This window comes from Arvicanthis niloticus, chromosome 13, assembly GCF_011762505.2.
Source record: "Arvicanthis niloticus isolate mArvNil1 chromosome 13, mArvNil1.pat.X, whole genome shotgun sequence".
Taxonomy (NCBI): Eukaryota; Metazoa; Chordata; class Mammalia; order Rodentia; family Muridae; genus Arvicanthis; species Arvicanthis niloticus.
In genome coordinates this window covers 76,186,364-76,200,564 of record NC_047670.1, presented here as the reverse complement: position 1 = coordinate 76,200,564, position 14,201 = coordinate 76,186,364, and the positions used below count along the sequence as shown (strand labels likewise).

The 14,201-nt window shown below is 50.3% G+C and overlaps 1 protein-coding gene across 1 annotated transcript; it reads left to right on the top strand.

Annotated features, from left to right (window-relative positions):
* Nucleotides 1–4,879: 4,879 nt before the first annotated feature.
* Nucleotides 4,880–13,097, top strand: LOC117719071 (uncharacterized). The gene is made up of 9 exons (XM_034517161.2): nucleotides 4,880–5,495; nucleotides 5,900–6,114; nucleotides 6,991–7,051; nucleotides 7,451–7,546; nucleotides 8,255–8,419; nucleotides 8,770–8,895; nucleotides 10,763–10,983; nucleotides 11,190–11,224; nucleotides 11,305–13,097. The coding sequence occupies exons 1-9, from the start codon at nucleotides 5,130–5,132 to the stop codon at nucleotides 12,960–12,962; spliced, it is 2,943 nt and encodes a 980-aa protein (XP_034373052.1). The 5' UTR covers nucleotides 4,880–5,129; the 3' UTR covers nucleotides 12,963–13,097.
* Nucleotides 13,098–14,201: the final 1,104 nt, after the last annotated feature.

The following is a 14,201-nucleotide window of genomic DNA, read 5'->3' as shown; positions in this document are numbered from 1 at the left end:
TCTATCTACTGAGCCATCTTGGTGGGCTTGTATTGTCTTATAAATGACTTCACATTTGTCACTGGAAGATTCTAGAAGATCCTCGGTATGATTGTCAAAGATCAAAATTTGCCATGCCTGGTGGTGTAGATAGGCTACTCCAGACACTGAGGTAGGATGATTGCCAAGTTCAAAGCCTGCATCTGAGTTACAGAGTTCATTCAAAGTAAGCTTAGGCAACTGAAGGAGACTCTGTCTCAAGATAAAATAAAAAGAGGAATCAGGCTGTAACCCAGAGGTAGAATGCTTACCTCACATTCAAAAAGTCATGTGCCCCCAGTATAACACACACACACACACACACACACACACACACACACACACACACACACAGAGAGAGAGAGAGAGAGAGAGAGAGAGAGAGAGAGAGAGACACACAGATACACATAGACACACACAGAGGTACGCACACACACAGTTCATCTCTTCACATTAATACTGTTGGATGCCTAGTGAAGGCTATACCTCAGCTGGCTGGAGAGCAGGCTAGCACACATTGTGGAATGAGAGGGTCTTTGAGGGTTTGGTTTGCTTCACGAGGCAAAGACAGAGGCTCATGTGGGTAGTTTGGAGGCTCCTGGAGTGAGGTGAGGAGGCGCGCTGGCGTCATTTCATGTACTCTCTGTGTGGGTGTTGTTGGTTAAATCCCTTAGATACTAGAGTGAGTTCCAGAGCAGACATCATGTGAGTTCAGCTGGTGCAATCTCTCTGGTTACTAAGGAAGCACGGTCTATGCCTGCCTCACACCCTCAGGAGCCTGAGCAGGCTCAAGTACAAAACAGAGACATTAGATCCTGTGACCTCGGAGCTTCTTGTAGATCTCATGTTGCATAGCATAGCAGGCATGGGAAATGTCACAGATGTGACATCTGTCCTCCTTCAACACAAAGTGAAAAAAGCATGTTTGATCTCAGTCCCTGTGGGACCCCAGAGATGTTTGAGCAAGGCCTACTGAGGTGGCAGGCAGGAGAGACCTAACTCCTTTTTTTTTTCCTCTTTAAAACAAGTTAATATCATTGGGCATGATGGCACATGCCTTTACTCCCAGCACTTGGGAGGCAGAGGCAGGTGGATCTCTGAGTTTGAGGCCAGCCTGGTCTACAGGGTGAGTTCTAGGACAGCCAGGGCTACACAGAGAATCCCTGTCTGGAAAAACTAAAAGGGTTGTTTTATGTTTTTTATGTTTTTTTTTTTTTAATTCATACAAGAACACAGTATCTACATCACTTTTGTCCCCCTCACTCCTCCTTCAGCTCCTCCCATCTCACCCTCAAATTTATGATCTCTTTTTTAATTAGTATTGTTATTGTTACTGAGTCTCTTTAGCTCTGCTCGTATGTACATGTGTTCAGTGCCAACCATTTGGGACTGGACAAACACTATGGGGGCTCACCTTTGGAGGAGAATGAGTCTCCCCTTTGTAGCAGGCATTGAAGACTGTAGCTCTTCATCTAGGGAGTGGGACCCTGTAGATCTTTTTCTGTGTACAATGCCCACCCTGTCAACTGATGTTGTCACAATGCTGGTCTTGTTCAGGCAACTGCACGGTTGAGAGTCACCGTGCAACATCCCTGACACATGGAGAAGATGTGACTTCATGGCAGATGACCTGGTCCCCATGGCACTTACATTTCTGGCCCCTTTCATGGTTTTCTCAGAGCCTTAGGGCTTGTGTTGCACATGTGTCAGTTGGGGTTGGGTACCCCGCTGTCTCTTCTTCTCTGCATTTTGAGCCCCAGTGTAATCTGTAATAGTTTTTATCTCTTGCAAAAAGAAAGCTACTTTGGTGAGGGATGAGAGCTACATCCATCTTTGAGAATAAGCTGAAGCATTTAGGATACAGTTAGAATTAAATTGGCTTAGGAACTGGCAGTGTAGCCTCTCCAGGTTTACAATACCAGGTACGCATTCCCTCCTGTTGAGTGGACTTTATGCCCAATTAGACAGTGTTGGTCACCCTAAGATAAAGTTGTTCCTATTACACCATTGTGGGGATCTTTCTGGTCTAGTCACTGTGATCTGAGGCTTTACAGCTGGGTAGGCCTGTTGATTGCTTTTCCCTTGGTGGCATGCGTAGTAGCACTTTGTCACCACAGGAAGTTCCTCCAGGTCCCTGAGTATGTGGCATCTTCATCAATAGGGTCTTACCTTGTTTATTGCCTTCTGTGAGGCAACAAGGGGCAATGACAACAGCCGGTATTGTTTTGAGAGTCTCTTGAAGTGCCCTGAGCAAAAACTCAGAGGGAGGTTTCCCATGCTTGGCACCATTTTTAGCTCTAGATAGTCTGTGGTCCTTGGAAAGAGCAGTATCCCCACAAATGCACAGCTCCGTTTAATTACTTATGTGTGTACACAATGCACTGATGTATTTTAAAATAAACATAAAATAGTGTTTCCCTAAGCGGTTTCAACCATCCTTGGTGTTTTCTCTCCGTCTTCTCCCGTCTTCTGTTTCTTTCCTCTCCCAGATGAAGTCCGACACCCCAGGCTGCATACACATAAAGATTCGGAGCTCGACTCCACAATTAGAGAGAGAATGTGGTGTTAGTCTTACTGGGTCTGGGTTACCTCGTTGGTAGAAAGTGTTCTAGTTCTGTCTGTTTACTTGGAAAGTTTGTGGCTTCAGTTTTCTTTACTGCTGTGTAGTAATCCATGGTGTCTATGCATCACACACCCACCGCCATTTGTTGTTGGTTGTTTCCTCAATCTTAGCCATTCTGATTGCAGAAGGTGAGACTCAAGGTATTTTTCACATCCTGTCTGTCTGTCTGTCTGTCTGTCTGTCTGTCTGTCTGTCTATCTATCATATCTGTCTGTCTATCATATCTGTCTGTCTGTCTATCATAACTGTCTGTCTGTCCTATCTATCTATCTATCTATCTATCTATCTATCTATCTATCTATCTATCTATCAATCAATCAATCTATGTGTGAGTGTGTGCTTGTGTCCATGTGTGCATATGTAGCATGGCTATATGGAGATAGGGGACAACCTGTGAGAGTCTGGTTCTCCCTGCTACCATGTGGGTCCCAGAAATTGAACTCAGGTCCTAGGGTTTGGTAGCAAATGCCTTTACCTGTTGAGCCATCTCACTAGCCCCTCAAAATGGTTCTAATTTGCATTTCCCTAGTAGCTAAAGGTGTTGAACACTTTGAGATATTTCTTGGGCATTTTATCTCTTCTTTTGAGAACCCTCTGTTCAAAACCATAGCCCACTTTTTTTTTTTTTTTTTTAAAATGGGGTCATTTGTTTTCTTGGCTCTGCTTTTTTTAGCTCTTTATTTTATATATTCTGGATATTAACCCTTGATCGGATGTATGGCTGGTAAAGATTCTCTCCCACTCTGTGGGCTTCCTCTTTGCTCAGTTGACTCTTTTTTCTGCTGCACAGAGGCTTTTCTGAGGTCATATTTCTCAACTGTTGGCCCTAATTCCTGAATGGATGAGTCTTACTTAGAAAGCCCTTTTCTGTACCCGTATCTTGTAGGGTGCCTCTTATGTTTTCTTCTAGCTGTTCAGCGTTTTAAGTTTCACACTGAGGTCGACTCGGGGTTGATCTTTATATACAGGACGATAGATATGGATCCAGTTTCACTCCTCTACATGTGGGCAAAGCTTTCTTTTACAGTGCCTCTGACAGTGGTGGAGATATTTTGAGCTGAAGTTTTAGTGGGATCCAAGTAGATTCCAGGCATCTCAGTGGATTCCAGGCATCTCAGTGTGCCCCCACCCCCACTTCCTGCAGTACAATCAGCTTTCTCTAGGGCCTTTTCTCTCCTCTTCTCTGGTTTCCCTAAACCCTCAAACCTTGCTTGAACTTCTTTGCTACCTCTGTCTCCTCAAAGGCTTCTTCAAGTCCCCTGAGGTGATGCCAATGTCTGGAGGAAGAAGGAAGGAGGAAGGAAGAAGGGGCTTTTCACTCCTGGAGGGAGCAGGGAGCAGAAACATGCTTGTGCATGGTTGTCTGGCCTGGGTGGAGTGCCTGTGGGGTTGCGCTAATTGCCAAGAATGACTTCCTCATAGCATCTCTCGAGTGTTTGGTGAGTTTCTGTTTGTTCTCATTTGGAGTTGCATCCTCAAAGACCCCAAATATCCCACCCTCAGAACTCACCAGGTGCTGGGAGAGGAAGTAGAACAGGGCCACTGTTGTCCCACTAAAGACAACCCCATGAATCAGTCCCCAGGGAGCAGCTGGATCATCTGCAGGATGAGGAGACCCTGCCTCAGGTTGGAGGTTGGACTACAGTATTAGGCGAACACTAATATTAGACAAACATCTCTGCTAGACAGGAATGGAATCCATCCTGGAAGAATCCTATACTCTCTGTTCCTTCTCTCAGCACCCCCAGGCATAGTTTCCTAGATACACGATTTATTTTGGAGTGACTGCCATTCATTTATTTACTGGAAGGGCTTCTGCTAGCCCCAGCTGGAGGGGCCTGGGGTAGCATGTGGGAGGAATAGGGCCACAGGATTGGCTGCTGCTCTACAGATCCTAGCTAAAGATACCTGCTCGGTGTGGGGCAGGTGCTGTTTCTCAGATGATTGCTGGGTTGGGCTGAAGGAGGGACTGGGTGCCCTGCTTTTCTGTGCATTTCTACATCGTGGGGTGTCCTTGCTGCACCACCTCTGCCAGCCTGGTTGCTCAGGGTCTGTGCTGCCTCTGTGAGGTTGTATCTCACCCTGGGAGCTACAGTCTCCCTTGTCCTGCTGCTCCACGCTACCCTCTCCTCTGCACAAACTCTTCTCACTCTTTCTCCAGGAAACCTTCTTTGAATACCCCCAGTGTTGTTGATGCCCAGAATCATGGCTCAGGTCTCGAGACGCTTGCTTGTCTTTGGCTTCTAGGGCAGGGACTGGGTCTCCCACCTCAGGCTCTGCACGTGCCACGCACCCATTCCCCAGGTGTGTCAGAGCAGGTCAGCCGCAGCAAGTGGCAGACACAGTCAGACTGAGAACATCTTGCTCTCCAAGGCCCAGCCCAAGGACGGGAGGGGATAAAAGTCTCGTGCCAGGGCCCCAGGGCAGAAGCACACACACCGTGACCATCTCCAGTCTGTCTGAAGCTGCAGGCCTGTTCGTCTCTGCCATGTCTCTCTCTCCGTGCCGGGTCCAGAGGGGCTTCAGTGCTCGCTCAGCATGTTCTACTTTTTCGGGGGCTCGAGGCAGGACTGGCTTCAGCAGCAGGAGCCTTAGCTCCTCCAGGAGACACAGAGGAAGCTCTTGTGGGAGGGCCTGGGGGACAGAAACCAGGCAAGGGGTACGGTTTGGGCAGGGTAAGGGAGGGCCTGGGCTTTCCCACTGCCCTCCAGGAGGCATCCAAGCAGTGACTGTTGACCAGAGTCTGCTGACCCCACTGAAGATCGAGGTTGACCCCCAGTTCCAGATGGTGAAAACGCAGGAGACGCAAGAGATCAGAACCCTCAACAACCAGTTCGCCTCCTTCATCGACAAGGTGAGGGCCTGGCTCCTGCCTCTGGGCTTCCCACAGACAACTGCTCTAGACCAGATGAACCAGAGTGAGGAAATCCAACTCTCCTGCCTTTTTTCCTAATCACTTTAGTGGCAAGGATGTCCTCCCAGGGTCTAGCTAGAGGCTTTCTGGTGTGCCTATGCCCTGTTGTTCCATGGCTGGGGCTCAGGGACAGAGAGAAGCTGGCTAGTGATGAGAAGTCTGATCTCTTATTCCATCCAATCATAGATGCACTCAGGTTTTTATGGGAGGGCTTGAGGCTCCTCTGCACAGACAGGGGTGGAAGGCAAGGAAAAGGGGCCCATAAGAGGGTCTCTGAGGCTTCCTTCTCTAGAGGTTATGTGGAGGGAGTCCCAGGAGTCTCAGGACCCTGTGTCTGGTTATAGGTGCGCTTTCTGGAGCAGCAGAACAAAGTCCTGGAGACCAAGTGGGCCCTGCTGCAGCAGCTGCAGGGGAATCGTAGCCCTCAGGGCCTGGAGTGCATCTTTGAAGCCTGCCTGGCCCGGCTCAGGCAGCAGCTGGAGGAGCTGCAGAGAGAGCGAAGGGCTCTGGACTCTGAGCTGAAAACCTACCAGGACCAGGAGGATGAATACAAATCCAAGTAGGGCAGTTTCTGTGTACGTGACATGCTCTGCCAGACTGAGGGTCTCCTGAGTGTCCAGCACCTGGTGCTGCATGACTGACCTCCATTCTGGCTCTTGACTTCCTCTCTCCTCATTCACAAGGGTTACCTGTAATATGCAGAGAGATCCCCCTCCAGGCCCAGAGAGACCTGGGAAAAATGTTAAGGGCTCTCTCCAGAGGGCCAAGGCCTAGCCTCAAGGGTCCATGTGTCTGGTCAGGACTGGGAAAGGCTTATTTAAACAGCATCTTGATAGCTTTCTCGAGAAATTCCTGTTTAGCAGGCCGTGGAGCTGACTCAGACGTGCTCTGGTCTTGGGTGGAGGACAATCACTTCAGTGTATCCATCCCCAGATTCATGGTGTGATTTACAGCTGGACTGTGGTTCTAGTCTCTCTACCTGGGCTGCCTGATGGGGCAGACAGCCCTGGGCTGAGGGGTGGTGAGGGCTGGAGAGACAGGGCAGGCCTCTTGCTTCTCCTAGCTGTGGTTTCTACTATTACACTCTGGGACAAGGTCATCTCCTTTTGTGATTTTCAGGGCTGGTAGGGAAGCAGCAAGGTAGGGGTGGGGATGGATAGAGAAAGAGGCACCTGAAGTTTCAGGTCTTCTGTGGAGTATCCTGTTCTCATGCTCAGAGGCCTCTGAGTACCTGGAAAACCAGCAAAACATGTGGCCTGCTGGCCTTTGGGATACAGGCTGAGAGTCTGACACAAACCCCTTGATAGGAAATGAGAGAAAGGTCAATGGTGGCTTCTGACTTGAGGCCTCTGAAGATAAGGACGCTCAGAGTTTGGGGGTGCAGAATGCAGGGGTGGGGTCTGACCTGTGCCTGACTCCCCTTTTTCATTTGCAGGTATGACCAGGAAGCATACAAGCACGCCTCGGTGCAGAATGACTTTGTGGTCCTTAAGAAGGTGGGAGGGGCTTAAAGGCTCCACTCAGGAAGCCCCTACTGTGTCTTAAACCTGTTTCTAGGCTGGGAGGCCAGAGGATAGAGATAGTGACCGAGGACATGCTGACACTCTGCATGGAGTCACCCTCTGCCAGGATGAGATATTTACCTAGACACAGGAACTTAAAAGCAAGACCTGACTGAATTGCTCTTTGACAGGCTCTGGGCTCACTGCAGAGTGGCAAGAGGTTGTGAGGCAGGGGACGAACTGGAGGCAGCACAGAGGGTTGGGGTTAACCAGGGACAGTGTCCTGCAGATAGTACTGAGCAGTGGATAGGAGAAGAAGGAACCTTTGGATACAGCAGTATGGGTGTCATAAGAGGAAGTGGAGGATGCATGGTTTCTGTTTCCTGTCCCCAGGATGTGGATGAGGTTTTCCAGAGCAAGATGGATTTGGAAGGCAACCTGGAGTCTCTGAGAGAACACATCTGTTTCTTGACACGTCTGTATGAAGAAGTAAGGACCCGTGAAGAAGAGGGGAAATTAAGAAAAAAGGACAAGATGGACAGGCTCCCTGTAGCCAGGAGGGGAGCCACTAGGAGAAGAAGCCTTTAGAGTAGCTTTGCATTGTGGTCACTCATCATTTGACAATCAGCTACCAAACATTAGCATGAGAATTCACCAACAAAGAATCAGACAAAACTCTCCCGTCACGGCACACCTAACAGAAGGCAGGCAGGGGCAGCAGTCTCAGGAGAGAGAAATCCCGTCCTGTGCTAGAAGATGGTAGATGTTATGGGGGACAGGGAGGGTTGGAAATAATGGGCTGGCGGCAGTTGCAAAGAAGCCGGATGCAAAAGGCAAACTCATGCTGAAATGTGAAGGAGGGAGGGGTTCTTCAGGCAGGTAGATGCTGGGACTCCAGCAGAGGTTGTGTCCTCAGCCAGAGAAAATGTGAAGCGACCAATCTAAGTGGGGTGGGAGGATTGTGGGAAGGGAGGTGATGAGGCGTGAGAGGGTTTTAGGGGCAGGTGACCTGGGGCCTTGTGGGTATTTTTCCTTCACTATCCATACTTCAAAAGGACCTCAGTGGTCCTTACTTTGTGAATCTGGACCACCACTGGGTGATAGGCAAGTGGATGAACATTAGGGCACCCTTCTCCCCTCAGGGAGACAGAGGACAGGGAGCCATGGAGGTGGACATTGAGCTTGCCTCTCCCATAGGAACTGGGACAGCTGAAGACCCAGGCAGACGACATGTCTGTGGTACTGTCCATGGATAACAGCCGTTGCTTGGACTTCAGTGACATCATTGCTGAGGTCCGTGCCCGTTATGAGGAGATCACAAGGACTAGCAAGGCCGAGGCTGAGGCTGTGTTCCAGACCAAGGTGCTGTGGTCCAAAGGACAAGCTGGAAAGGGTTGGGTGGTCCTACTCACACACCAGGGAGGTCACGGACTCTGGTCCCATTGGGGTAGCTCTGATAACAACCTTGAGGTTTGGGGCTCAGAGGGCAGGGCTGTGTTCACAGTGTAGGATGGGGACAACGGTCAGAAACGAGGAGTCAGTCTTGGACCTCTGCAGGCATGCCCACTGTGTCCTGAGCTCAAGCTGCTGACTGGCACTGGGGAAATGCAGACATCAGGAGGCACCTCCCAGGGTGGGAAGATGGCATGTCCCTGATTCTAGGGTTAGAGGTAGCTGCAACTCAGCCAGCGGTGCTACCTTTGTGTCTTCAGTACCAGCAACTCCAGGAATCAGCCCAGCTCCAGGGGAACAACATGAAGGAAGTGCAGGTGCAGATTTCCCAGCTTCGGCAGGCCATACAGAGGCTGCAGAGTCAGATTGGGAACCTCAGGAAGCAGGTATGTTCCCAGTGTCAATTGTTGGTTGGTGTCTTGTTCCTCTGCCACTAATTGTCTGCTTCCCCGCTGGGCTCATATAGGGATATGTGTGTGTGTGTGTGTGTGTGTGTGTGTGTGTGTCTGGATAAACGGTTGGGGCTTCAGATCATTTTGTGGAGACATATTTTTGAGTCCTTTCTGAATTGCTCCTTCTCTGTGAACTCCAGTCTGCATGCTGGCTTTTCTGGGGCAGAGCTCCTGTGCTGAATGCTGCAAAGAGTACTAGCGTTTACAGTCCACGAGCAGGTAGACATCTTGCTTTTGCTTTTCTTGGGGAGAGAGTTACTTTAACTCTCAGCTCATCTCTTCTTTTGACTCTTCCTCCAAGAGCACCCGGAACTTAAGGTCAAATGCTTTTTTTGGTTTCCCTTTGGGAAAAGTATGTGTGAGAGGGGGTGGGGAGAGCCCAAGAACAGGAGATGGGCTATGTATGGAGCCTTCTCAGGAGATCTCAGAAGGCTGAGGAGGTCTGAGGTGGCCTGCCCTTCCAGAGAGTGCCTTGCCCTCTCAGAGGGGAATGGCGATGGCTTATTAGCTGTCAAGTTTCTGCTCACGTTTCAAGCAGAAGCCTGCATTTGAGACCCACAGTGGGTGGTGAGCATAGAGTAGTCAGGTAAGTGTTTATGTGGGGCACGTGTAAGATGCTTGGTGGTTACGAGGGTAGTGGTATCTGGACTCCCCTTCTCACGCTCTTACAGCAAGTCCTCAAGTATGTCTGTGTATCATGTATGTGCCTGGTGCCCATGAAGACCAGAAAAGGGTATTGAATTACAGACATTGCAAGCCACCGTGGGTACTGGGAATTGGACCTGAGTCCTCTGGGAAAGCAGCCAGAGCTCTTAACCGAGAACCCATCTCTCTACCCTGCTGCCTTATATTTTAATTAATTAATTATCTATTTACTTATTATTTTTATTTTTATGTGATTTGGTATTTTGTTTGCATGTATTCTGTGAACCCACTTTTTTAAAAAAAGAGATTTATTTATTTTTTAGTATATGAGTACACTGTAGCTGTCTTTAGACACACACCAGAGGGTGCATCAGATCCATTACAGATGGCTGTGAGACCCCATGTTGTTGCTGGGAATTGAACTCAGGACTTCTGGAAGATCAGTCAGTGCTCTTAACCACTGAGCCATCCCTCCAGCCCTTGTAAATCCACTTTTAAACTAAACACACTAGGGCCAGCCCTGAGGAGTCATAGCCTCTTCCCACTATATGTACCTTTTCTTGGATAGAGCCCACCCCCTTTTCTGCATAGGGCTGAGAGACTGATACTGTCTCGGGGTTCTGGGTCCCCACTCAGCCACCTATCACCTTTCTGAGACCTAGAGAGGAGATCTTGTCCCTGTCCTGGGTTATTTGTGAGGGGACAGAGCAGTGAAAGCCTTTGGATGATCTCTTCCTTTCTGAACCTGAGTTGATGCTGAATCTCCCATACCTATCTCTGCTTCTCTCTTCATACCTAGCTTTTCAGTGTCCAGGGACTGGATTTAGGGCTCACCCTAATTATCATGTGTTATCACGAGATGTTTAACTGAGTCTTCCAGTCAAGACCTTGCTTCCAAAAAGAACATGTTCTGAGGTTCTAGGTAGACATGAAGAGGTTGGGGGACCCTACTGAGCCCTTTGCCATGGGAAAAGAGACGGTTAGGCAATGTTTTCCCCTGGGATGAAAGGGGCTAGGCATGGGTGGTCATGCATAATTTTAAGTGCATGAAGTTAGGGTCAATCTTGGACATCAAATTATATCCATGGTGGGTGTTTCGAGAGGCCCTGTCAAGCTCACTACAACCTCTCTCTCCCTCATTTCTACTTCCCTCCAGAATGACGGTCTGCAGTCAGCCATTGCTGATGCAGAGCAGCAAGGAGAGATGGCTCTGAGGGATGCTCAGGCCAAGCTGGATGAGCTGGAGGGTGCTCTGAGAACAGCCAAGCAGGACATGGCACAGATGTTGCGTGACTACCAGGAACTGATGGGCACAAAGTTGTCCCTGGATGTGGAGATTGCCATGTATCGGAGGCTGCTGGAGAGTGAGGAGTGCAGGTGGGGGAACTGGAGAGGACCTGGGGTTAGGAGACTGAGTTTGGGGAGGACGGAAGGCCAGTGCAGGCCTTTCTTTGCTAGAGGGGATTCTGAGAGTCACCGTTAGTTGCTAAGGGTAACCAACTCTGCTGGGAGGGATTTAAAATGGGGGAGTATAGTCTTCACAGCCTTTCTTAGCATTTCCCCTCTTGCTCCTTCTCTTCCAGAATATCCAAGGAGCACACCAGCCAGGTCACTGTCTGTGAGTATGAGGGGATTTGAGAGTAAGGTTCCCTGTGGTGCTGAAGACCCTGCTGTGACACCAGTGCATTTTCTTGGCAGCTATAGCAGATGGCTGCATTGTGCCTGGAAGAACTTGTGGAGGCCAAGTGACCATCCCTGGAAGAATTGGTACAGGCCAAGTGACCATCCCTGGAAGAGAACATGGAGGCCAAGTGACCATCCCTGGGAGAGAACATGGAGGCCAAGTGACCTTCCCCGGAAGAGAACATGGAGGCCAAGTGACCTTCCCTGGAAGAGAAAATGGAGGCCAAGTGACCATCCCTGGAAGAGAACATGGAGGCCAAGTGACCTTTCCTGGAAGAGAAAATGGAGGCCAAGTGACCATTCCTGGGAGAGAAGATGGAGGCCAAGTGACCATCCCTGGAAGAGAAAATGAAGGCCAAGTGACCATTCCTGGGAGAGAACATGGAGGCCAAGTGACCTTCCCTGGAAGAGAAAATGGAGGCCAAGTGACCATCCCTGGGAGAGAACATGGAGGCCAAGTGACCTTCCCTGGAAGAGAACATGGAGGCCAAGTGACTATCCCTGGGAGAGAACATGGAGGCCAAGTGATCATCCCTGGAAGAGAATGTGGAGGCCAAGTGACCATTCCTGGGAGAGAACATGGAGGCCAAGTGACCTTCCCTGGAAGAGAAAATGGAGGCCAAGTGACCATCCCTGGAAGAGAATGTGGAGGCCAAGTGACCATCCCTGGAAGAGAAAATGGAGGCCAAGTGACCATCCCTGGAAGAGAAAATGGAGGCCAAGTGACCATCCCTGGAAGAGAACATGGAGGCCAAGTGACCTTCCCTGGAAGAGAACATGGAGGCCAAGTGACTATCCCTGGAAGAGAATGTGGAGGCCAAGTGACCATCCCTGGGAGAGAACATGGAGGCCAAGTGACCATCCCTGGGAGAGAAAATGGAGGCCAAGTGACCTTTCCTGGAAGAGAACATGGAGGCCAAGTGACCATCCCTGGAAGAGAACGTGGAGGCCAAGTGACCATCCCTGGAAGAGAACGTGGAGGCCAAGTGACCTTCCCTGGAAGAGAACGTGGAGGCCAAGTGACCATCCCTGGAAGAGAATGTGGAGGCCAAGTGACCATCCCTGGAAGAGAATGTGGAGGCCAAGTGACCTTCCCTGGAAGAGAACATGGAGGCCAAGTGACCATCCCTGGAAGAGAATGTGGAGGCCAAGTGACCATCCCTAGAAGAGAATGTGGAGGCCAAGTGACCATCCCTGGAAGAGAACATGGAGGCCAAGTGACCATCCCTGGAAGAGAATGTGGAGGCCAAGTGACCATGCCTAGGGGAGAATGTGGGGGCCAAGTGACCATGCCTAGGGGAGAGTGTGGGGGCCAAGTGACCATGCCTAGGGGAGAGTGTGGGGGCCAAGTGACCATGCCTAGGGGAGAATGTGGAGGCCAAGTGACCATGCCTAGGGGAGAATGTGGGGGCCAAGTGACCATGCCTAGGGGAGAATGTGGAGGCCAAGTGGGCACTTCTGGTTACAGAGGCTGGGAAGGCAGCTTTGGGTCTGGAGGCTGCTCTAGCATCGTAACTGGCGGCTTTGGGATCCCCCAGGGATCTGGGTACAGCCCCATCATGGGTTCCTGTTCTGTATCTGGCTCAGGCTTCAGTTCTGGCTCTGGCTCCAGCTGCCGCACCATCCTGAAGGAGACAGTGGAATCAAGTAGGAAAATGTCTGTCATTTATTGAGTGACTAGGCAGTCGCATCCCTTCTGAGCCCAGTAGCCTTGCTCTGAGCCCATTCCCTATGTCCAGTGTCCACAGCCCAAGGCAGTCCACTGGGCACTGGAGAAAGTCAATAAAGTGTCCTGCTCTGCAAACTCATTTGTGTCTCATTTGTGTGTCATATGCATGTGTGTGTGTGTGTGTGTGAGAGTGCATGTGTATGTGTGCATGCATGCACATGTGCATGGTCCCCACAGGGTGCATGCTCTCTGCCTTCCAGCCAGAGTTTTTACCCCCTTGTCCATAGTCTTCAGGCTGGCCTGGAAGACTAGGCTTTGGCAAGACTCTATCCCTAGTTCAGATATGCTTCAGTAGGAGGAGTGTCTAAAGGCCACCTACTGGAAGCTGGAGGCTGGAGTTCAGGAGCCTACTTGGTCCCTTCTCCTACCCTCCTGCCTCTGTTTCTCTGTTTTGTGAAGTGTTACAGCACCCAGTCCTTGTCCTGTCCTTCCCCTCTTCCCAAACTATGCTCAGAGCCTCAGTCTGATTGGCTCTTTGATGCTGTGGACCAGCACTGTGGCTCCTCTGACAAGCACTGGGTTCCACATCTCTCCTGCTCTGTCCACTTTGGCCACTCCCAGCACAGTCCCTCCCACCTGTGAGACTAGGCTTCTTTCCAGCCAAGGACTGGCCTTCTGCCATGAGTTCAGATCTCCTGTGCTGCAAATGGGGGTTTGTGGGAGGTTCCTTTTTATCCTGTCCCCCTTTCTGTGCCTCAGTGATACCTAGGGCAGCCAGCCTGCTTCCTGCTACCCTTCCCCACCACCTCAGAGCCTTGTCCTGGCCATGGCATTCCTGTGGCAGTGGAACATCCCAGCTGGTGCAGTCCAGCCCAGATGCTTGGCAACAGCTTTGAAATGGGTTCTGAGGGCGTTTAGAGGAGAGGTAGAAGGGCAGAGACCAAGGTTCCCCATGGCAAGTGTAGATTCTATGCCATGCTTACAGCATTACAACTCTGCCCCGGCTTGTACACCTTATCAGGAAAACCATAGGCTGTCCATCTCCCTAGCCCACTCTCCTCAGAAGGAAGCCTGGGAACTATCTACAGTGCCAAGTGTGTCCTATGGCATCTCCTTGGACAACACACCATCTTATCAAGGAAGTCCTTTAGGGCTCTGGTGTGTCCCCAAGGTGTCCCTTGAACACACTATTCCATCTTCCATGTCCCCATAATGTCTGGTGGCTCTCGAAGCTTGTTCCCCC